Below are 22756 nucleotides of genomic sequence, written 5' to 3' on the forward strand. Positions count from 1 at the left end.
CCCCAGCTCTTAATACATCGTTTTTCCTTCTGGAGCATCAGTGAGTATTCGAACCTTCTGTAATAATTGCATATGAGTCCCTCAGTTCTCCTCAGTGTGAAAAGATGGATCTCAAAATCATACAGTCATTATTGGAAAGGGTTCAAATAAACAAAAATGCTGAAAAAACAAAGAATTTGTGGGACCTAAAGGATTTTTCTGAAGAACAGCAGGCAGTTTAACTGTTCAGGACAAACAAGGGACTCATGAACAACTATCACTAAAGGTGTAGATAAGTCAGGTTACAACACAGTATTAAGAATCAAAGGTATGTACATTTTTGAACGGGGTCATTTTTATAAATTTTAAAAACTTTCTCTTGTGAGCTACATGTAAATGTCTTTTATGTGAAATATCGTATTCAGGACAGTATTACATAAAAAATAACATGCATTTTGTATGATCCCTCTTATTTTGGTAAAATAATTCACATTATGCAAGGTGTATGTAAACTTTTGACTTCAACTGTATATTATGTAAAGCTATAAAAATCGGGACCAGTCATAGTTACCATTCACTTGCATTCTATGGAAAAGCGACCTAGGTAACTCCATCTGAATTCTATGCAAAAAAAAGAAATTTATACACATTTGGAGCAACGTGAGGCTGAGTAATTGGTGACAGAATTTTCTTTTTTTGGCCGAACTGTACAGTCATGGTCCATAAATATTTCTTGCCTGCCTTTGTACTGAGTGATGTATTACTTGAACTAAAACATATTTTGTATTTATGACAGTGGAAAATGATTCTACTTAGCTGTTTTTTGCTTGTAAATTGTATTAAACTATATTTTGCAGCATCATATAAGATGAGCCAGTCTTGGTGAAACTGCACCTGTTACAAAAACGTGATTCTGTTTTTAATTTTAGTGGTTTTACATCTGGAATATTTCACATGTTTCACCACCTGGAATTCTAAAAGAAAAAAATGTTCCACTGGGGTGAACATTTGAAGTCTCTTTTCTTCCATATGCTGATGTACATCCATGTGATTATCAGAAATGGAAAAAAATGTAGGGTGGGGACTTGAATTTTTTCCATTGATTTGTTGATTAGATGGAGGCATATCTGAAAAAGAGCACGCAGTGGAGTGTATTTAAAAAAGAGACATCAGTGATCACACAATCGCTTAAAATTCCATTTCAGTAACATATTAGTTTATGTACATAACAGTACAGAATAACACTTTATTTACTCACTAAAGCCATTTCTTTCTTTCTTTAAAGGCTGTTTGTTCTATGTGAAATCGCATTTGTTCAGTTCCCCTCCAGCTGCGCTCATTACTGAATTAAATTAAACATTCACCAAACTAAACACAAAGACTTGAGTGTGCATGAGGCTTAAGTCTGTGCTGTCTACTCCCTGTGTAGATCTACTTATCCACGTTTACACTAGTTACTTGACATTTGTCTTGCCATATGTCTTTAAAGCCTGCTGTTCAGGCTTCCTTAGTGTTTATGCTTCCATATGAGCTTCTTTGCTGGCGCGTTATTCAGTTGTGTGTGGGTGTGCAACGTAAAGATGGAGTATATGAATGCATATTCCCTCTGGTTTGTGATAGAGGGTTCTTTATGAAGTTACTCTGTGGATGTTGCATCTGTAAATCTAATAAAGAGCTTCTTTACAGAGCGTTTTTATTGTTTGCAGGCCATTAAATAATTTGTTCCACTACAATTCAAGTTCCTTAGGCTTCATTTAGAAGTTCGAGCTCTCTCAGTCTGTCTGTCTGTGTTATAATAGATGGGTTTAGGCTTTTTTTGGCTTTAGATGAGGAGAAAAATGTCTTTCTGTTTGATCGAAAATGAATAGCAGAGGAGTAGATGCTTTTTAATGCTGTGTGTGAGATTTTTCCCTTGACCTGTTAAGTACATCTTGCTCTGTTTTTTTCTAAGGGTGATTTCCCAGATGGGTGGTTCTTTGGAAACCATAAATGGCCCACCTGCATGGTCCAATCACAGTTTTAACTGACACCTGAGAAACAAGGTGTGTGTGTAAAACCCATCTATCATTCTTTAGTGCAGCCCCTGCCTTTCAATTATACTCTAATAGAGGGGATTTCTGCCTCTTTTGAGACAGCTCATCCAGAGGAAGTGTGTGTGTATGTGTTTGTGTGTGACAGAAAGGAGGACACAGAGTGAAAGTCAAACTTTAAAAATTAGCAAAACTGCAGTAAAACTGACAAGGGATTAAATGTAAAGTGATAAAGGTATTATACAGTGCAGAAAGCAACGGTGTGTGTGTGCTCTGATGGTCCCATTGGGTTAGTCTAGAACTGACACCCATAGACTGGTAGGTCGAAGGCTCAAAACTCCAGCAGTGATCCGCCACTCTCATCCCATCACATTCCCAGCAGATCCAGTCAAGCTGCTGATAATCTCTCACCATCCCATGAATAATGTTACCGCTGTCTGTGTGTGTGTGTGTGTGTGTGTGTGTGTATGATCATTAGTGTCATACCAGAGGCCTTGACAGCTTCCTGACGGTATGCTGCGACACACTCACACACACCGTCTCTTCATCCAGTCTCCAGAATCTCTTGTGACAGCTCTTACTGGGAACAGATCTTGAGCCGCTGCAGGGAATCAGGCGCTGTGTGTGAAGGCAGGGAGAGGAGCGTGTTTTCTAAATCCACTTCCACTTCCATCCAAATAAGTGTGACCTCCACTTCTCCTAGACAAAACACAGAGACAGGAAAAAAGAAGAACAGGGAACAAGAAAAGGTTGAAGTCATATAAATCAGTGTCATTTTAGTTATAAAGCACCTGTCAGTCATCTATAATCCTACCTGGGGGTGGGGCCACGGATTGACCCCCATCGTTGTATGTGTGTGTGGGGTTATGTTAGATTTCCCACAGGTTCCAGTCTATTGCTGTTTTAGGTCACGGAAAATATCCTGACGGAGGTGGCCTGGGACTAGCGCTAAATCTGTCTCATGAGAAAACGCTCTGTGTGTGGTGCAGAAGAGCTGGAACAGATATGTGTGAAACCTATGATGACAGATAGTTTTTAGATGGTCTCTTTTCTAGTGCATGTATGTACTTAGCTACTTTGTTCAGGGGTCCTTGAATCTTTTTAAGGCCAGGACCCCTTAGTGGATGGCAAAACAGAGCAGGATTTTAGCATAAAACTGTTAAAAAACTATTGCCTTGGTACTATCAAAACATGCTTTAAAGTGATTGTACACCCAAAAATTAAAGTTCTGTTGTTAATTACTCACTGTTCCCAACCTGTAAGACCTTCATTCATCTTCGGAACACAAATTAAGATATTTTTGATGAAAGGTAGTGTCCTTACAACATTTCTGGCCCTTGAACATGTCAGTTGTATTGCTGTCTATACAAGGTCAGAAAGCTCTCAGATTTCATTGAAAATATCTTCAATTTTGTTCTGAAGATGAACAAAGGTCTTACAGGTTTGGAACAACATGAGGGTTAGTAATTACTGACAGGATTTTCATTTTTGGGTGATCTGTCCCTTAAAAAAAAAAAAAAATATATATATATATATATATATATATATTTTTTTTTTTTTTTTTTTTTTTTTTGAAAAATGGTTAAATACACTACCAGTCAAAAGTTTTTGAACAGTAAGATTTTTAATATTTTTTAAAGAAGTCTTTTCTGCTCACCAAGCCTGCATTTATTTGATCCAAAGTACAGCAAAAATTGTAAAATTTGTAAATATTTTTACTATATAAAATAGCTGTTTTCTATTTAAGTATACTTAAAAATGTAATTTATTCCTGTAATCTAATCTAAATTTTCAGCATCATTACTCCAGTCTTCAGTGTCACATGATCCTTCAGAAATCATTCTAATATGCTGATTTGCTGTTCAAGAAATATTTTTTTTATCATGATTATCATTATTTAAAACAGTTTACATTTCAAGATTTTTTGATGAATGGAAGGATACAAAAATCAACATTTATCTGAATAAAAAAGAACACTATACCATTCAAATGCTTGGAAATTATAAAAATGTATACTTTTATTTAGCAAGGATGCTTTAAATTGATCAAAAGTGATGATTTTATAGTGTTACAAAACATTTTTATTTCAGATAAATGTTCTTCTGAACTTTCTATTCATCAAAGAAACCTGAATAAAAGAAATTAAAAATAATAAATGTTTCAGAATATTAGAATGATTTCTGAAGGATCATGTGACTGGAGTAATGATGCTAAAATTTAGTTTTGAAATCACCAGAATAAATTACATTTTAAAATATATTCAAATAGAAAACAGTTATCTTAAATAGTAAAAATATTTCAGATTTTTACAGTTTTTTCTGTATTTTGGATCAAATAAATACAGGCTTGGTGAGCAGAAAAGATGTCTGTAAAAATCTTACTGTTCAAAAACTTTTGACTGGTTGTGTGTGTGTGTGTGTGTGTGTGTGTGTGTGTGTGTGTGTGTGAATTGTGTTACCTTGTTGCCCACTTCAAAGACACAGAGGATTATGGGTGAAAGGATTTAACTTCATGATGGTTTGACCCTAAGGGAGAGATAAAGCAGAAGAGAACACGCAAGAGAGTGAAAAAGAGAGACTATGGATAATATTCAGTTTGAGAAGCATGTGGAATGTGTGCAGACCCTAATCACAGGTTCAGAGGGGAAGTTTTGTGAATGTCAGAGGAAAGTGTGTGAAGAAAACAGAACCATGAGAAACAAAACTCTTAAACCAGGGCTGTGTTCAGGAGTGTGTAATTTCCACCTTCTGAATGCTGGTGTGCCTTTTCCCTAAATTAGCACATTTAACTGTCAGCTGGGTGAGTTATGACGTCCTCAGTCCCAAAACTTTAAGCCAGTTGCAGTGGTTCACGGCTACTGGCCAATCAGATTTGAGTATTATGGTCGGAGCCGAGTAGGTGACACTGCAATGTCGCCGTGGTGATAATCACCCTCTTAGTTCTGGAATTTGTTTTATGTCATGTTGCTGTGTCAACCACGGTCATGGTGATTAGCTACGGGTCTTACAACTCAAGGAACACTGACCCAGAATCCAACACTTGCACAGGGACGTCAGTCCATCTCAACACACATACGCAGTGCCATCCCCACCTTACACGTGTACTGTCCACAGATAGGACAGCTATCATTCTGAATACACAGTTAATTTGGGCACTTTCTTGTCCCAGGGGTTATTTATTTATTTATATATTGATTTATTTTTACAGGTTTTAACTATTTTATTTTTGTTATATATTTGCTATATTTTGAATGTGTTTTGTGTGAATTTTGTGACCTTGCCCATGAGTCAAACTTTAAAACTTTTTAAAACCTTAAAAGAAATCTCAACAAACAGTAAAAAATGCACTATTTTTAAATGAATTATTATTGTTTATTGTGAAAATGATTTATATACTTTTTTTTTTTCAAAAAAGAATATTAAAAAAAGCTTTTCTCAGATGTCATTTCAACCATACCAACATTTCTGTCCCAGTATTTAATTTAATTTAGTTATTTATTTATTTATTTATATTATTTTTTGTAAAGTTAGTGTGCTATTTTTGCCAAGGAGACAGTTTTAGCTTAAAATATGAAGACGTGTAACATGAAGAAAATAAAGAAAAATTACAGTAAATATCACTTGTAAACCAAATATTTTGTGTAATTTCCAAAATAATATAAAATATTATATATATATATATAATATTATATATATATATATATATATATATATATATATATATATATATGTATATGTATATATGAAAATCTCAACAAACAGTAAAAATTTGCTATATTTATTATTATTTATTGTGAAAATTATTTATATTCTCTTTTTTTTCTTAAAAAAAAAAAAAAACTTTTTTTTTCAGGTGTCATTTCAACCATACCAACATTTTTGTCCCAGTATTTTATTTTATTTTATTTTATTTTATTTTATTATTAACAATTTTTTGTGAAGTTATTATTATTATTATTTATTTATTTATTTATTTTTTATTTGTTTTTTATGTATTTTTTTTTACATAACTTTTTTTTGTTGTTATAAGAAAATTATATTAACCTAGCCGTTTAACATCATTTATATTTGCAATATTTTACATTTAATGTATGTGTAAAATTTGTGACTGTGCCCAGGAGCCAAACTTTAAAACTTCTTAAGACAAAACAGTAAAAATATGCTACATTTATATTTTTTTATTTATATTCTTTTTTTCTTAATGTCATTTCAACCATACCAAAATTTTTGTCCCAGTATTTTATTTTATTTTATTTTATTTTATTTTATTTTATTTTATTTTATTTTATTTTATTTTATTTTATTTTATTTTATTTTATTTTATTTTATTTTATTGTATTGTATTGTATTGTATTGTATTGTATTGTATTGTATTGTATTGTATTGTAAAGTTAGTGTGCTATTTTTGCCAGGGAGACAGTCTTTGCTTGAGATATGAAGACATGCTACATGACAAAATTAAAGAAAAATCAAAGTAAATATCACTTATAAACCAATTATTTGGAGTGTAGTTTCCAAAATAATATAAAATATATTATAAAAATCTTATAATCGTCATTTGCATCACAAAACATGATTAACGCAACGCATTAAGATGTGATTGAAATGACACCGATGGGCATTTTCAGAAAAAAGTTTTCCAGTGATAAATTAAATCTAGTGAAAATGTGAAAAGTGTGTTTTATGAGATTTCATTATAGTCCACAGGGGCAAAAGTTCCAGTAGTACACTGAAGCTGAAATTACATCACTTTCTGCATTACATAAGAGAAAAGTGCTTACAGAATAAACCAGTCCCTTAACAAGCAGTGAATCTCTAATGTGAAGTTAGAGTGAGATGAATCGGCTATTACTGACGTCAGTGGGTCATGTTGACGTAAAACTTATTTGTTAAAGACGTGGGATGTTGCGGTGAGGGACAAGAGTTTACAACTTTCTGAACTCCATTGTGTGTGCGTGTGTATCTCTATTCAACATTTATTAGAGAAACTCCCTTCGTTTAATGCCAAACGTATTGAAATGACATCTTCTGTTGTTTTACAGAGTACTTTCTGATTAAACCACAGTATAAGCTCACCACTCTTTTACACTGCTAATCCTACACCAAAAACAACACATTAACAGTACATTGTCTATCCAAACACACCTATTCTAACACACACATCTGTAGTCTTCGAGTACGGTATCAGAGTACCTCTTGAACTCGAGGGGCTTAAAGTGTTTAATAGACTTTAAAGATTATACAGCAACACACACATCAAATACCCAGCGTTACCATGGTAATCAGAAAACCAGACTGGGGTTAAGGAGCACCATTATCTGGGACACACAGAGAGACAGAGAGAGAAAAAGAGAGAATACCTCTTTTTTGTCCTTTAAGTCCTCAACCCTTCAGAAGTGTTTGCACAGAGCCCCGCAACCATGGATCCTTGCCAAAATGTGTGTGTGTGTTTAGCATTGGTATTATGGTATTACACAAAACATTACAATCATCCTTTAAAGAGAGAATCTCTATATGATGTTTATAATAGCAATCCTAAATTCTTTTACATTTTAGTCTCTAAAAATAGGTGGATGGTTGCCAGGGTGTTGCTGTGTAGTTACTAAATTGTTCTGAGTGGGTTTGTAGTGTGTTGCATGCTATGTAGATGCAAGGGCATTTCTAGGTGGTTGCTAGAGTGTTGTGGGTGGTTTTATACAATTGCAAGAAAGTTCCTTTTAGATAGTTTCTTGAGTGTTCTGGGAGGCTGCCAGGGTGTTGCTATGCAGTTACTAAAGTGTTTTCTTTTCTAGGTTGTTTCTAAGGCAAAGTTACTAATCTACTAATCTAACTAATCCAAAGTGTGACCAATACTAATAGTGATGCTAGTCTTACACATAGACGCTGGTGCAATACATTCTAGCATCTGAACCACTTTTTCCCCCTAAACTCTCTTTCTGTATTTCACTTTCCTCTTTTTCATCTAAAGTTCATTCTATCTATCATTCTGACAGAGTGCCTTGTGTGAGAGAGCTTTGTACTTGTGTGTATTATTCTAAATGGACTGAGGGCTTGTGGCTGACCTAGGAGATCACTGCAGTCTCACACACACACACACACACATATACACACATGCTGAAACTTGCCGTTTCACTTCTGACAGAACTAAGAGCTGGCAAATTCATTCTCTGGACTCTGTTTGAAGGGATTTGTGTCTGTCTTTGTTATGTGTATACAAAGTTTTATCTCAGAGAGTGTAGTAGTTGATCTAAAGTAAGAGAGCTTGGAGCAGTTGATGTTCACATCTATGTGCCTGAGAGAGAGAGAGAGTCGCAGTGAGAGACCACAGAGGGGAGAGGAACTCATATTAGTGTGCCAGCATGCCCTTGTTGGACCTACAAAGCCTGAAACACAGAAGAAAAGTCAGCAAGGTGGGTTGTTTCTTTTCTGTGCAAAGAAGGACATTTCTTTTTTGTGTCACTTAAAGAACTTTTGGTTACCTGCAGTTTCTTAAAGGGATAGTTCACCTGAAAACAAAAAGTCTGTCATTGTCTACTCACATTGTCATTACAAACTGCATTAGAAACTGCATGGTTTTCTTTCTTTCTGTCTTTCTTTCTCAAAACCCAAAAGCTGGCATTTTCAGTAATGTGCTGGACACATGACAACTTTCTGAAGATTTTAGCATGGTAATGGATATGACAGTAGTAATGTATTTGGTCTTGACAGAATAGTTTTCCTAAGCTGTTGAATTGCTGCACATGTAGTGTAAAACTACCCATAGCAGATCTATACAGGTGGAGCTGGGGAGGTGGAGAGTTTCAGAGGAATTCTGAAAGCATGCTGTGAAATGCTCTAGTAAATGCTAACCAGCCATTTAAATGTAAAGCAGCGAGCTTATTGGCTGCGTGTGCAACATGGACCAATCAGTTTGTGCCAAGTCGTTTAACCAACCTGATCTCGTAACGAAAACATACCTGTGGGAACTTTCTCGCAAGACACGAAATACGTTCCACCATGTACGTTCTGTGAAATATTCAATAGGGCTGGGGAAATAAATCGATGCATCATGAATCAAGAAACTTTTCTGCATCGATTCTGAGATTTTCTGAATGCATCGCGATTCTCTCTTGATTCGATTCTGAGCTTAGTTTTTTAACAGCAGATGGCACTGCATGCTTTATAAACAGCTGTACTCTGCTTGCTTCCTGTTTCTTACACACACTTGAAGCTAAAATGTGACTCTGGACCACAAAACCAGTCGTAAGTAGCACAGGTTTATTTGTTGCAATAGCCCAAAATACATTGTATCGGTCAAAATTATCGATTTTTCTTTTATGTCAAAAACCATTAGGATATTAAGTAAAGATCATGTTCCATTTGATTAGTAATATGCTTTTCTAAGAAATGCGATTTTCTCAATATATATATATATATATATATATATATATATATATATTTTTTTTTTTTTTTTTTTTTTTTCCAGATTCCAGATTTTCAAATAGTTGTATTTTGACTAAATATTGTCCTTATCTAATAGACCATACATCAATGGCAAGCTTATTTATTCAGCTTTCAGATGATGTATAAATCTCAATTTCAGAAAACCTACCCTTATGACTGGTATTGTGGTCCAGGGTCACAAATAATCATTCATAAAGTTTGAAAAGTTTGAAGCAAATTACAAGGGTGTTCAGTTCTTTCATTGTGAGTCATGTTTTTCACAGGATTCGTACCCAAGGATTCCGCATCCTAAATCCAAATCTGTGCTGGCCGAGCTACCGAGCAAATCTGTTACATCCAGAAAGCAAAACGTATATGGAGCTGTTATCATAACTGTGTACGAAAACAATTAAAAATGCTCACCGTTTTACTGCCTCCAGTGTTTCTGTTAGAAACTGCAGTGATATGTACTTCTTGGTATGTATTTTGAGTCTTGCGAAAAAGTTCCCACAGGTACTTTCATCATGAGATACAGATAGATTTTAACGCTGTGAATATCATCAGTTTGCATTGACAACCCATCAGCCTGGGACATCTAGAGTTTCATGACAGAACTTGGCAATTCATATAACTTGTGCACTATATTATAGTCACCTGGGGCCATACAATAATTCAACAGACTAGAATTCACTGGTAATCTGAACAAATTAGCCATTTAGACTGGTATTGTAGACAGAATCAACTGATTCAGTGAAAAGATCTGATTCTGAATAACAGTAAATGAATTTAAGATCTCAACTTTTCTCATGAACCCTCATGAGGTCGTACAGGTTTTGAACAGCACGAGGGTGAAATATTGACGGCAGAATTTATTTTTTGTGTGAACTGCCCCTTTATTTCCCCCTGCATGTGAGCAGAGGCCTTTCCTCACGCGTTTCAGTCTTTCTTTTCTCTTTCGCTCCCTTACTGGAGGTTCTGACAGTTGGTCTCAGTCCAGAGGAGCCGCTCAGCAGAACAATCGACTCCTTTCTCCTCTTCTCTTTCACTCTCTCTCACTCATTCTCTCTCCTCAGGATCTCGCTCGCACCGAGCGTCAAGAACCGAGAGGCTTATGACACAGTTACCTCCTTCTCTCCCTCTCGTTTGGCTTGTTTTGTCTGGTGTTGTCATTGTGGCATTGAGGTCTTAAGGTTAATTATTGTTTGTTTATTTTGGACTCAGCAGCATTTAGTCTGGTTTTAAGGCCTGATTCCTGTGGAAGATTCTTCCTCTGTGCGTATGCGTGTGTGCGAACGTGTCCTGCTCCAGCCTTGGCTGTAATGATGATGTACGATTTGCTGCGTTGGCACAGCCTCTTTGCTTAAAGAGATGTGAAGGGCGCTGGGATGCACTTTTCTACTCTACTCTTGTATAAATCTCCCAGGATGGGGGGTGCGAACCTTGCTGGATGTACTTGAATGCATGTGTGTGTCTCTCTCTCACACACACGGTCCTGCAGTAGCTCATATTAACTGTGTTTATAGTAAATTAGCACAGCTAATCAGTGTGACAGCGCTACAGACAGAGGGACTGTGTGTGTGTGTGGTGTGTTTTATTACGAGACTTCTGCTGTCTGCCAGTGTGAATAGTTCCATTATTCACAGCAATAGAAACAGAAAGAGGAAGAAAGAACAAAGCACTTTTATATTTGGTTTAGGATGCTGCTATATTTATTACTCTGTTTAAAATAAATATAAATATCAACACACTGGAGGATAGTCTAGTTATTCAGGATTCTGTACATTTAGCAGTGCAGTAAAACTGTGTAAGTGTGTATGTGTGGGTAAAATCTATATTCAGTGGAGTCAGTAGGTCTCCTCTCATCTTACTGGTGATGCTCACTAACACTTATTAAAATTCAACACTGCAGCAAAGGGGTATATAAAGTATTGGTGTGTGTATTGCTAAAGGGCTTTTGGAGATGTAACACATGTTACTAGAATTGAAATTTATCCCTCTTTGTTTTATCTTTCTCCTGTAACACTTATCATTCCCTTACTCCTTATTTCCAACACACACATTGTTTTGTCATAACAGAACTTTTCTTTAACTTCTTTTGTTTTTACACCAAGCTAATGATATTTTCATTTTGAGACTCACACCTGTAAGTATATGCAGTTGTCAATCCCAAAAACTGACAGTGTGGACATAGCCTAAACTACTTAAGCTTAGCTCAAACCTTTCTGCATGCTTCTATTTTCATTGACACGTTCTTTAGGATGTTTTCAGGCTTTTTCATTGTGAGGATGTTAGCTTGTCCCCACAATGCTGGGGAAAAATGACATTTACTTAAATATCTAATAGATTTTTAATGTTTTAAAATAACCAATGTTTTGTCAGATTTTTTTCTGGGGTTCTGGGGACATTTTAGATGGCACCACGACACCAGTGTTGCCAGGTCCACGGTTTTCCAGCGGAGTTGGGCTACTTTAACACTGTTGCCACGGGTTGTTTTTCATGTCTGTGGGCTGAAGTGACCCCAATAACGTGATACTTAGCCCATGGAATGTGCATTTTACCAGGGGAACCTCACCAAAAATTTGTATTTTACCCCTCGGAACGCATTTAAGCTTTTTTGAGTAGCTATTGGCAGATTTTTTTGTGGAAACCTGGCAACCCTGTAACTAAGTTTCTAAATATTTTTAGTACTTCCCTAAATATTTCACATAATCCGTTTACATAACCCACAAAACAAAATCATTTTAAATTTAAACAAATTAAACTATTCAAGTTTAAATGCATTCAGATGTTAATTCTTAACCATGTGCGTTGTGAAATAGCTTATTCAGGGTAGTACTAATCTAAAACTAAATGCACTTTTTATGATCTCTCTTCTTTTTAAACATTTTGCAGAGTTGTAACGTTATGATCATAACAGTATGTACATAAATATAGCAACATCTGTCTTTTACTAGCAACTTAACATCAGAAAGACATGGGGAAAAAACTGAAAGATGCTCCGTTTCATTTTGGCAGAAGGAGAGATTGGAGGGCTGAATAGAAAAATAACAGTATAAAATGACTACAAATTCCTCTTAAAGTGTCTGACAACTCATGCGCACACACATATACAATCTTATACCCAAAATATGAGATAGAGTGAGAATATTAAAACCAAGAAGTGTGTAAATACGTCATAGTGTGTTCAGTTATCTGACTGTTTTGACTAAGAGGTTCCTGTTTTAGTTTGAGGATATCGGCAGTTTATCTCTGAAGTCTGAATGATATGTTTTAAAATGATACACTATAGTCAGACAACTGCTCTCCTGTTCTTTCTTCTAATTTCTCTCCTCTCATTTCTTTACCCTCCAAATGCTGAATAGGACCTAGTGCAGTACGCAAGCACGCACACACGCATACACACGGCAGCAATTAGATGATGTTGGTCTGTAATGAGAGCTGGACGGTGTTCTGACCGAGTGGATCTTGGCTTCCACTTTGGGCATACAATGAACCTGGACCAGAACCATAAAAAAAGACCAAATGAAAGGCTCAACAAGAGCGAATGCTTTGGCATCCAGTTCTGTTTGAGTGAGCGTATATATATGTATGTGTGTGTGTAATATGAGATCAGATTTCTCCCTTCTCATCTTAGACAGGACAGTAGCTTTAGACCATCTGCTACTGAAATAAAGCATGTGAGTGTGTGCGCGACATATCTGAAATATCATGGCTATTATCGGACTGGTGTGTTGTAGGAGTGAGTGAGCAAAGGGGTCAGGAAGGAGTGAATAGTGGCTATGAAAAGGAGATGAAAAGTCTAACACTTTATTTTGTTGTTCTGGTGTCCAGCTTTCAGTGTACAGAGGAAAATCCACATACACAGCATCACTATAACATCAAGCAGGACGACTGAGAGGCGTCACAGCAACAGCTGCCACGACAACCAGCATCCCATTCAACCATCTGTGTGGCAGCTGTCTGCGGTTTATAACTGATAAGAAGTTCTGGTCCTACACAGAAGATGATGACTGTGATGATGATGATGTGTAGCTCGCTGGTCCTTCTTGGGCTGATTGGCATCAGTGTTACATCCAGCGGAAGCTCAACGTCCTCACCCAGGATGAAGCTGTCTTATAAAGGTGATGAAGCTGGCTTGTATCTCATGTACGTACTTCATTTTTTTGTTTTTAACTCTTTGTGCTTTGTTTTTTCCAGATCTTCAGCAGTTTAACGGCGTTAAGCGGTTTGACTTGGAGCGTTCGTGTTGTTTTGGAGCTCTCCTGTTGGATGAAGAGAGGGGGCGGCTGTTTGTTGGAGCTCGCAACTTTCTGTTATCTCTCAGTCTCGACAACATCAGCAAACAGGAACAGAAGGTACAGCACACTCCTTACTCCTTACTTCATCCATAATGTAAGTGTGAAAGGAAACATCTTCCCTTCTGTACTGTATGTCTCTCATCAGCAGATAATAAAATTTTAAACAAAGGTGTAACCTTGTCAATCATGACTCGCTGATATACAACATAAGCACCTGGGGGCAGATTCACAAAAATCTTGACGACAACATAATTTTGTAAGGATTTTCTTAAATACAGTTCTTAAAAAGTTCTTCACAGATATTTTAAGAATAAAACTACTGATTCTATACTAGGTACTACTCATTACAAACACCCTGCAATATAATTATGTACATAATATCATATAATTGTAAAGTAATAATCATCATCATTATCATCATCATCATCATCGTCATATATAATTATATTTCAATTATATATTTTAGATACCAAACTAAAAGATTGTGGAAATATCTGTTCTTGTAATGCTTAATATTTAGAACAAAACAGAAATTTATTAAAAACATAACTTTTTCTTTGGCTTTTCTGGAACATGAAATTTTCTTAATATGGAATAAAAAGAAAATAGAGGTCATTATATTCTTAAAGGGATAGTTCAACTAAAAATGAACATTCTGTCATTAATTACTCACCCTTATGTTGTTCCAAACCCGTCAGACCTTTGTTCATCTTTAGAACACAAATTAAGATATCTTTAATTTAATTTCAAGAGCTTTTTGACTCTGCATAGACAGCAACACAACAGACACGTTCAAGGCCCAGAAAGGTAGTAAGGACATCATTAAAATGGTCCATGTGACATCAGTGGTTCAACCCTAATTTTATGAAGCTACGAGAATACTTTTTATGTGCAAAGAAAACAAAAATAACAACTTTATTTAACAATTTCTTCTCTTTCGTGTCAACAAGTGTTCACGAGAGTACCACAACACATGCGTTTCAGAGTGAGTGAACAGAATTTTCATTTTTAGGTGAACTATCCCTTTAAAAATGTTTGCTTATTTTACTCCTGTTACTCCTCTCATACGTTTACTTTAATGAGGTAGTCCTGTGTTTATACCTGGTATTAACAAATGAAGTGATTTCATGATTGGATTTTTTATAGCCCATTTACACTTATATTTTGTGCCATCCACACTTGATTAGATTGTGTGTGCATCTGTGCTGCAGATCCCGTGAGGACGCTTTAGCATTTATTTTGTGTAAAATTAATCAGCCTTTAAAGCCGTTTCAGGTGATTTATGGTAGTCCAGGTCGACATGCCGATGACAGAATGATGGATTTTTATTTCTTCAGGAAGGAAAAAGAAAGAATGATGAGTGAGAGTTGTCGGTCACCGTGTACTGGCTCTAGACTCACGCAAGCATACACAGGTGTGCTTAAGGGAGGATATGTCCGGATGTGTATACATCTGTGGATCACCCCTGGACATGTTTTAACTGTGTCTCTGATGGGGTTCAGCGAGAATGTCCCTCAAGCTACTGAACGTGTCTAACCCTGCAAAGGTCCCTAACTCTTCCTCACCTCTGAACTCTCTCTCTGTCTTTTAGATCTACTGGCCAGCGCCTGTTGACTGGAGAGAAGAGTGCAACTGGGCCGGGAAAGACATCAATGTAAGTATCTGCAATAATCAGATCTTGTGGTCACACACCCAATTTACACACTTATCAGTAGCATCTCTCCTATTAGCTGTTTACACACAAACACACGCACTCAGGCAATTTGCACTGCTATCACAAACATCTCTTCCAAACGACTTCAACATTAGCATGGTTTGGTAGGATAGGACAATATTTGACAGAGTTACAACTATTTGAAAATCTGGAATCCAAGGGTGCAAAAAAATATCTAAATACTGAGAAAATTGCCTTTAAAGTTATCCACATGAAGTTCTTAGCAATGCATATCACTAATAAAAAATTAGGTTTTGATATATTTACAGCAGAAAATGTACAAAATATCTTCATGAAACGTGATCTTTTCGTAATATCCTAATGATTTTTGGCATAAAAGAAAAATCAATAAATTTGACCCATACAATGTATTGTTGGCGATTAATACAAATATACCCGTGCTACTTACGACTGGTTTTGTGGTTCATGGTCGCACATGAAAGCGAAGACTGAAGTAATGACTAGTAAATATTCAGCTTTGTCATCATAGGAATGAAGTACATTTTAAAATGTATTAAAACAGAAAACAGTTATTTTAAGCTGTAATAATGTTTCACAGTATATGCTGTTTTTACTGTATTTTTTGATTAAATGAATGCAGCCTTGGTGAGCATAAGAAACTTCTTTAAAAAACAACACAGTATTATCATGGTAATATTGATATGATAACACCATGATTCTTTGGAATTGGAGTGTATCGTTTTATAGTGTGTTTTTAATACTGTGTGTTGTAACATGTTGAACATGTTTGTGAAAAGGTCATAGTTCATATTTTGGTGTGTATGAGTTAAGCGGATATGTGTGGGATGTTTTTGGACACTGTCTGAATGTTCTCTATATTGTAAAGGGTGTGTAAGATTGTGAAACTTCAAAAAATGTGTGTGTTAGGGTTCATTCTGTGGTGGGTAACTGAGGTCAGCTGACAATGAGAACTAACACACACACAGACTTTGTTCAGTGCGCTGACCTGTGAGTTGACCCTCATTACATGAAGGTGTGTACAGGACGGTGGGGACAGAACCAGACCTCCATGAATAAAGTCTTAAGATTTTCCCTGGGACTCTCCCCTGACCTTTCACTTTCTCAAGCTATCTCTCTTTTGTTCAATCTCTCAGTCTGATCTCCTGATTTCCCATTCAGTATTGCTTTCAATTTACTCACTTCTCTGCATCTCGGTCTCTGTCTATCTGTGTCTTTATGTCCTGCTTCTTTCTCACTCCCTGTCTTTCAGTCTCTGTCATACAATTGCTTATACTGGCCACATCTATTGAGCTCACAAACAAAATAACGAGCTGTGTTTATAAATCTGATACTAGATGTTCTCTGACTACATGTGGACAATCACACAGGGATCCAATGATCAGGCTAATAAAAGGTCAAAGTTGAAAGTTCACCACACGCGTCTCAGCAGGAAATTCACACACACATACGGCTTATTCCTCCAGAGAGACATTGTTCATTTTAAAGCTCTTTTTCTTTTGTTGTGTGCTCTGTCTCTTTCTTTCCCTTTCAGTCTTTCTTTCTTTTTTCTTTGTCTCGTGGGCTCACTTCAAAGAACCCATCAGCACACACACACACACACGCTCACACACACCCCTAACACGTCCTTCCCTTATTGAGGGCTGTAAAGCTCTCGAAACAGAAGCCCTAGTGTGTGTGTGTACGAGATGTAGAGAGAAAGGGAGAGACCCCTTCCTGTATAAACACAGTTTGTCAGCAACTTAATTGGTCTTCGATGATTCTATTCCGCCACCCCCACCGTACAACACACACACACTCACACACACTTCACAGGGTGCGTTAAGCTCAAAGAGAGGCCTTTGTTCTCCACAAGCCCTGTATGTGTGTGTAAGTGCGTGTCTGTGTGAGTTTGTGTGCAGGGTTTAAACATGGCAGGAGGGCACACGTCAATCATATCTTTCTGTAAAGGTAGTGGAGAAGTTACACAAAACACACACACACCTTTTTATCTAGCCTGATTATGCTGCCTACTAAGATACCTTGTTTTGGCCACATTCTAAAATCCATGAATGCATAACGATGATGAACAAACAGTTACGTTTGTTACAGAGTAGTTACATTTCTGTCTATAGTGTTTGGTCTTATTACAGATACATTGAGTGAAGATCTAATCAAATTATTTTTTAATTGATTTGCTTTGGGAAAGTCCTTCATGGGACATGGGACATTACTGTCTTATTGAACCTAAAGGAAAAATGCCTAATATTTGAAGTTGTGTGTGTGTGTGTGTGTGAGCACAGATGTTCAGTTCAGGGTTCATTCTGCTGCTGAAGGCCCACTGTTAGTTGGAAAGAGAAGATGGAGTGAGGCATAATTAGAGTCCAAACAGCAGGAACATCTGCTACTGAAACTGAAGAGACCCTGAGAGGAGACCCTCTTCTCTTCTCTTCTCTTCTTGTCTCTTCTCTTCTCTTCTCGACCATTGTTGTCTCATCTCATCTAGTCTCGTCTTGTCTCTTCTCGAATCTGGTTGACCATTGTTGTCATGTCTTGTCTTGCCTCATTTTGCCTCTTCTCTTTAAATCTGGTTGACCATTGTCATCTCATCTCATCTCATCTCGTCTTGTCTCATCGTGTTCTTCTATTCCTTTCTCTTCTCTTCTTGAATCTAGTAGACCATTGTTGTCTCATTTCGTCTTGTCTCATCTTGTGTCTTCTCTTTTTGAATCTTGTTCACCATTGTTGTTCCGTCTCGTCTCATCTCATCTTGTCTTCTCTTCCCTTCTCTTCTTGCATCTGGTTGATCATTGTTGTCTCATCTCGTCTTGTATCTTTTTTTCTTGAATCTGTTTGACCATTATTGTCTCATCTTGTCTCATCTCGTCTCTTCTCAAATCTGGTTGACCATTGAATGCATAACCTTCTTGTCTCGTCTCATCTTATCTTGTGTCATCCCTTCTCATCTCTTCTCTTATTGCATCTGGTTGACTTTTTGTTGTCTTTTCTCATCTCTTGTCCTGAGTAGGGCTGCAACGATTAATCGAACGATGTCGTGAGGCGCGTTTAGTCAATGAAGCCGGTACTTTGATTAGTAGTAAAGCTCCATCACGTGCGTTCAGTACACAGAGCAAGTAATACACAGAGCCGTAAAGCACTGACAAGCTACGCCAAAAGCGCGCGATTTGGCGTAGCTTGTCAGTGCTTTACGGCTCTGTGTATTACTTGCCGCTCCAGCTGAACGCACGTGATGGAGCTTTACTACTAATCAAAGTACCGGCTTCATTGACTAAACGCGCCTCACGACATCGTTCGATTAATCGTTGCAGCCCTAGTCCTGAGTCGTCTTCTCTAGTCTTCTCAGCTTAGGTCTTCTCATCTATTCTCTTCTCATCCCTTAGTCATCTCGTTGAGTCTTTTTCTTATTGTCTTTGATCATTCTTTCTCTTGTTTGAGTTTTCATGACTTATCTTCCATGGTTTTGTCTTTAGCCTTTTCTTATTGTTTCATCTTGTCTTGTCTCTTCACTAGTTCTCTGGTCTAATCTCTTCTTTGTTGCTGTCTTTACTTGTCTTATTTTGTCTTAAATCTTCTCTGGTCATCTTTTCTCTTCTAGTCACAAAGCGTTTCTTCTCCTCTCTTCTTCTTGTCTTGCTTTGGTTTTCTTTTCTTGTTTCTCTAGTCACCTCGTTTAGTCACTTTTCTTGTTGTCTCTGATTGTCTCTACTTGTCTTAAGTCTTCTCTGGTCACATCTTTGGCCTTTTAGTCTTGTTTAATCTTGTTCATCTCTAGTCTTTTTGTCTAGTTTCTTCTCTTGCTGTTTCTGGTTACCTCTGATTGTCTCTTGCTGTCTCATTTCGTCTCAAATCTCAAATATCCTTCCACTTCACCTTTGTCTCATCATGTCCCATATTATGTCTTCACGTCTCCTGTCTTCTCTTATATTGAATCTGGTTGACTATTCTCATCTCTTGTCTTGAGTCTTCTCCTCTGGTCTTCTCAACTTTGGTCTTCTCATCTCTTCTTGTTTTGTCTTGTCCTCTTCTCTAGTCATCTTGTGTAGTCTCTTTTTTTGTTGTCTTTGGTCAGCCTGTCTCTGGTTTGAGTCTTCATGACTTATTTTAATTGGTTTTGTCTTTAGCCTTCTCCTATTGTTTCATCTTCTATTGTCTCTTTACTAATTCTCTCATCTAATCTCTTCTTTGTTGCTGTCTTTCCTTGTCTCAAATCGTTTCTTTTCCTTCTTCTTGTCTTGCTTCGGTCAACTTTTCTTGTTTCTCTAGTCACCTTGTTTAGTCTCTTGTTGTCTTTGTTCATCTTGTCTCTGGTTGTCTCTTCTTGACTTAAGTCTTCTCTGGTCTCATCTTTTGCCTTTTAGTCTTGTTTTCTCTTGTCTTTTCTGTAGTCCTCTCGTCTAGTCTCTTCTCATCTCATTTCATCTCAAATCTTCTCTTCTCTAGTTATATCCTCCAACCTTACTTTTGTCTCATCTCATCTTTTCATGTCTCATGTCTTTACTTCTCATGTCGTCCCTTCTAATCTCCTCCACATTCCTCTTTTTCGCTGTCTGTGTTTCATCCCTGCATCCTCTCCCTCTACCCAGAAATCCGGATGCTCCCGCTCCCTCATGTTGTCGTAGTGATTCCAGGCACTCTGGGAAATGTGGCATGCTCCAGCAAGCACATTCACAAAGGAAAACAGAAACAGAGACTGTATGTGTCCATGTGTGCTAGTTGAACAGTCAACGTGTCTTTGTTTTATGTGTGAAGAGATTACAGAGGTTTCCGGGATCACAGCGAGCAGGGAAAGGTCAGCGCTCATATCTGACTGTCGTCAAGGATACGTAACAAAATGACGTTTCATTTCTGATCTGCCCCATATGAGGTCCCTTAAGAGACAAGCTGAAAATATATGCATATGTTTTCGTGTCTGCCTTTGGCTCTAAGCTATTGATAGTCAATCCAGATGTTGACAGTCTCCCTGCCTGACAGATGAACTGGTGAAAGTATGTAAAATATGTCCTTCATAAAATTGATTTGTGCATGTGTTTGTGTTGCAGACGGACTGCGTAAACTATGTGAAGGTGCTACACCACTTTAATCGGACTCACCTTTACGCCTGTGGGACGGGGGCTTTCCACCCCACCTGTGCTTATGTGGAGGTGGGACAGAAGATAGAGGTAAGTGTGTATGCATTTGGATGCATGTGAATGAGTTCGTGCGATATACGGCCTCAGTCTGACTTTCAGTTGGCCAAATGCACTGCTTAATTTTCCTTGTCTCTATTAGGATCATGTGTTTAGAATCGACCCCTCTGTGGTAGAAGACGGAAAAGGAAAGAGTCCATATGACCCACGCCACACATCAGCATCTGTTCTAATTGGTGAGTTGCCACTGTTCAGCTTCTTCTTCCATTTAGATGCTGTTACATCATGTCTAAACAGTAACCATTTTTACATCATCATATAGGTGATGAGCTTTATGCAGGTGTGGCCACTGATTTGATGGGACGGGACTTTACAATCTTTCGCAGCATGGGACAAAGGCCCTCCATACGAACAGAACAGCACGATTCTCGCTGGCTCAATGGTGCGTATGTGTATGAGTATCTTAACACAAAATTTGCATGAAGTCCAACAATTTGGGTGATGCAACTGTCTTAATGTCATGACAAAGGGGAAAAAAAGCCTCAGTAAAAGAATGTAATTCCTGAAAAGAAAATCTTGTCTTCTATTATTATTTCTTTTAAAATCAGTTTTGTTGCAATATTTTGAAGCCAAATTAACATCATGTGGTTTAACCAACATGCAGAAAAAAAGGAAATTATATCATAGAAAGGATAAGCATATCCCACTTGCATTTTAAATTAGATGTTTTTTAAAAGTTTTCTTTTTCCTTTTCTTTATCTGGCACGTACTTATTTGTCATTGAGCCATGTGTTTAGATGCTTTTTTGTTCTTCTGTTTTTGTATAATGACAATGAGCCCTATGATAATTCTGTGTTTCAGAGCCCAAGTTTATAGCGGCATTTGGTGTTCCAGAGAGTGAGAATCCTGATGATGACAAAGTCTTCTTCTTCTTCAGAGAAACCGCTGTGGAAGCTCAGGGATTTGGGAAGGTTACATATTCGCGGATTGGTCAGCTGTGCAGGGTTAGGAGCAGGACTTATCAGCAGTTTTATATAAGCCTAATGGCAATTGGTTGCAGTTTATCATTTTGATTTTAAATTAATGTGTTTTTTATTTGGTTACAGAATGATATGGGAGGACAGCGCAGTCTAGTAAATAAGTGGACAACATTTCTAAAGGCTCGTCTTGTGTGCTCTGTACCAGGCAACGATGGCACTGAAACACATTTTGATGAACTTAGTAAGAACTCTCTCTCTCTCTCTCTGTCTCACACACACACACATGAACAGACACTAGGTTTAATTTATGTTGTTATAACCGACAATTGCATTTCATTGCTGTCTGACCTTTGTCCGGACCTTTAGGGGATGTGTTCCTGCTGCAGACCCGTGACCGAAAGAACCCGCTGATCTACACCGTCTTTACCACCTCAAGGTCAGAGTTCATCAAAGGGTGTGGATTAAAGGCTTAGCTCACCCCAAAAGATAAATTCTGTAATTGTTTACTAATCTTCATGCCATTCCAAACCTGTTTGGAAAAATGTTTTTTGTCTTATTTATTATTTTCTTTTCTTTTTTTCTTGTTTTATTTTTTGTTCTGTTATTTTAGTTATTTTCTGTTATTTTTAGTTTTTAATTATTTTGTTTTATTTTGTTTTCTGTTAATTTATTTTATCTAATTTTCTATTATTTTCTATTATTTAATTTTATTTTCTATTATTTATTTTATTTACATTTATTTTCTGTTGTTTCATTTTATTTAATTTTTTAATTTTATTATTTTCTATTATTTTCTATTATTTTATTTTATTTTATTTTCTACTGCTTTATTTTTCTATTATTTTATTTTCTATTATTTTCTAGTATTTTATATTATATTATATTATATTATATTATATTATATTATATTATATTATATTATATTATATTATATTATATTATTTTCTGTAATTTAATTTTATTTTATTTTCAATTATTTTATTTTCTATTTTCTAATTATTTTATTTTTATGTTATATGTTGTTTTATTTTCAATTATTTTATTTTCTGTAATTTAATTTTCTATTATTTAATTATTTAATTTTATTTAATTTTCTTTTATTGTCTATTATTTAATTTTTTAAATATTTATTTTATTTTCTATCATTTTATTTTCTATTATTTCATATTATTTTATTTTCTATTCATTTTCTATTTTATTTTATTTTATATCTATTTTATATATTTCTT

The 22756-nt window shown here is 36.3% G+C and overlaps 1 protein-coding gene across 1 annotated transcript in view; it reads left to right on the forward strand.

The window, feature by feature from the left end:
* sema3b (sema domain, immunoglobulin domain (Ig), short basic domain, secreted, (semaphorin) 3B) overlaps positions 1–22756 on the forward strand; it is a 40082-nt gene that overhangs the window by 10444 nt on the left and 6882 nt on the right. The window contains exons 2-10 of the mRNA XM_051116704.1: positions 13262–13551; positions 13628–13785; positions 15320–15382; positions 20461–20580; positions 20690–20783; positions 20870–20989; positions 21409–21551; positions 21654–21768; positions 21894–21963. Coding sequence (XP_050972661.1) covers positions 13434–13551; positions 13628–13785; positions 15320–15382; positions 20461–20580; positions 20690–20783; positions 20870–20989; positions 21409–21551; positions 21654–21768; positions 21894–21963 — 1001 coding nt within the window. The 5' untranslated portion in view covers positions 13262–13433. The remainder of the gene's footprint in view (positions 1–13261; positions 13552–13627; positions 13786–15319; positions 15383–20460; positions 20581–20689; positions 20784–20869; positions 20990–21408; positions 21552–21653; positions 21769–21893; positions 21964–22756) is intronic.

The sequence above is a fragment of the Labeo rohita genome, chromosome 8 (assembly GCF_022985175.1).
Source record: "Labeo rohita strain BAU-BD-2019 chromosome 8, IGBB_LRoh.1.0, whole genome shotgun sequence".
Taxonomy (NCBI): domain Eukaryota; kingdom Metazoa; phylum Chordata; class Actinopteri; order Cypriniformes; family Cyprinidae; genus Labeo; species Labeo rohita.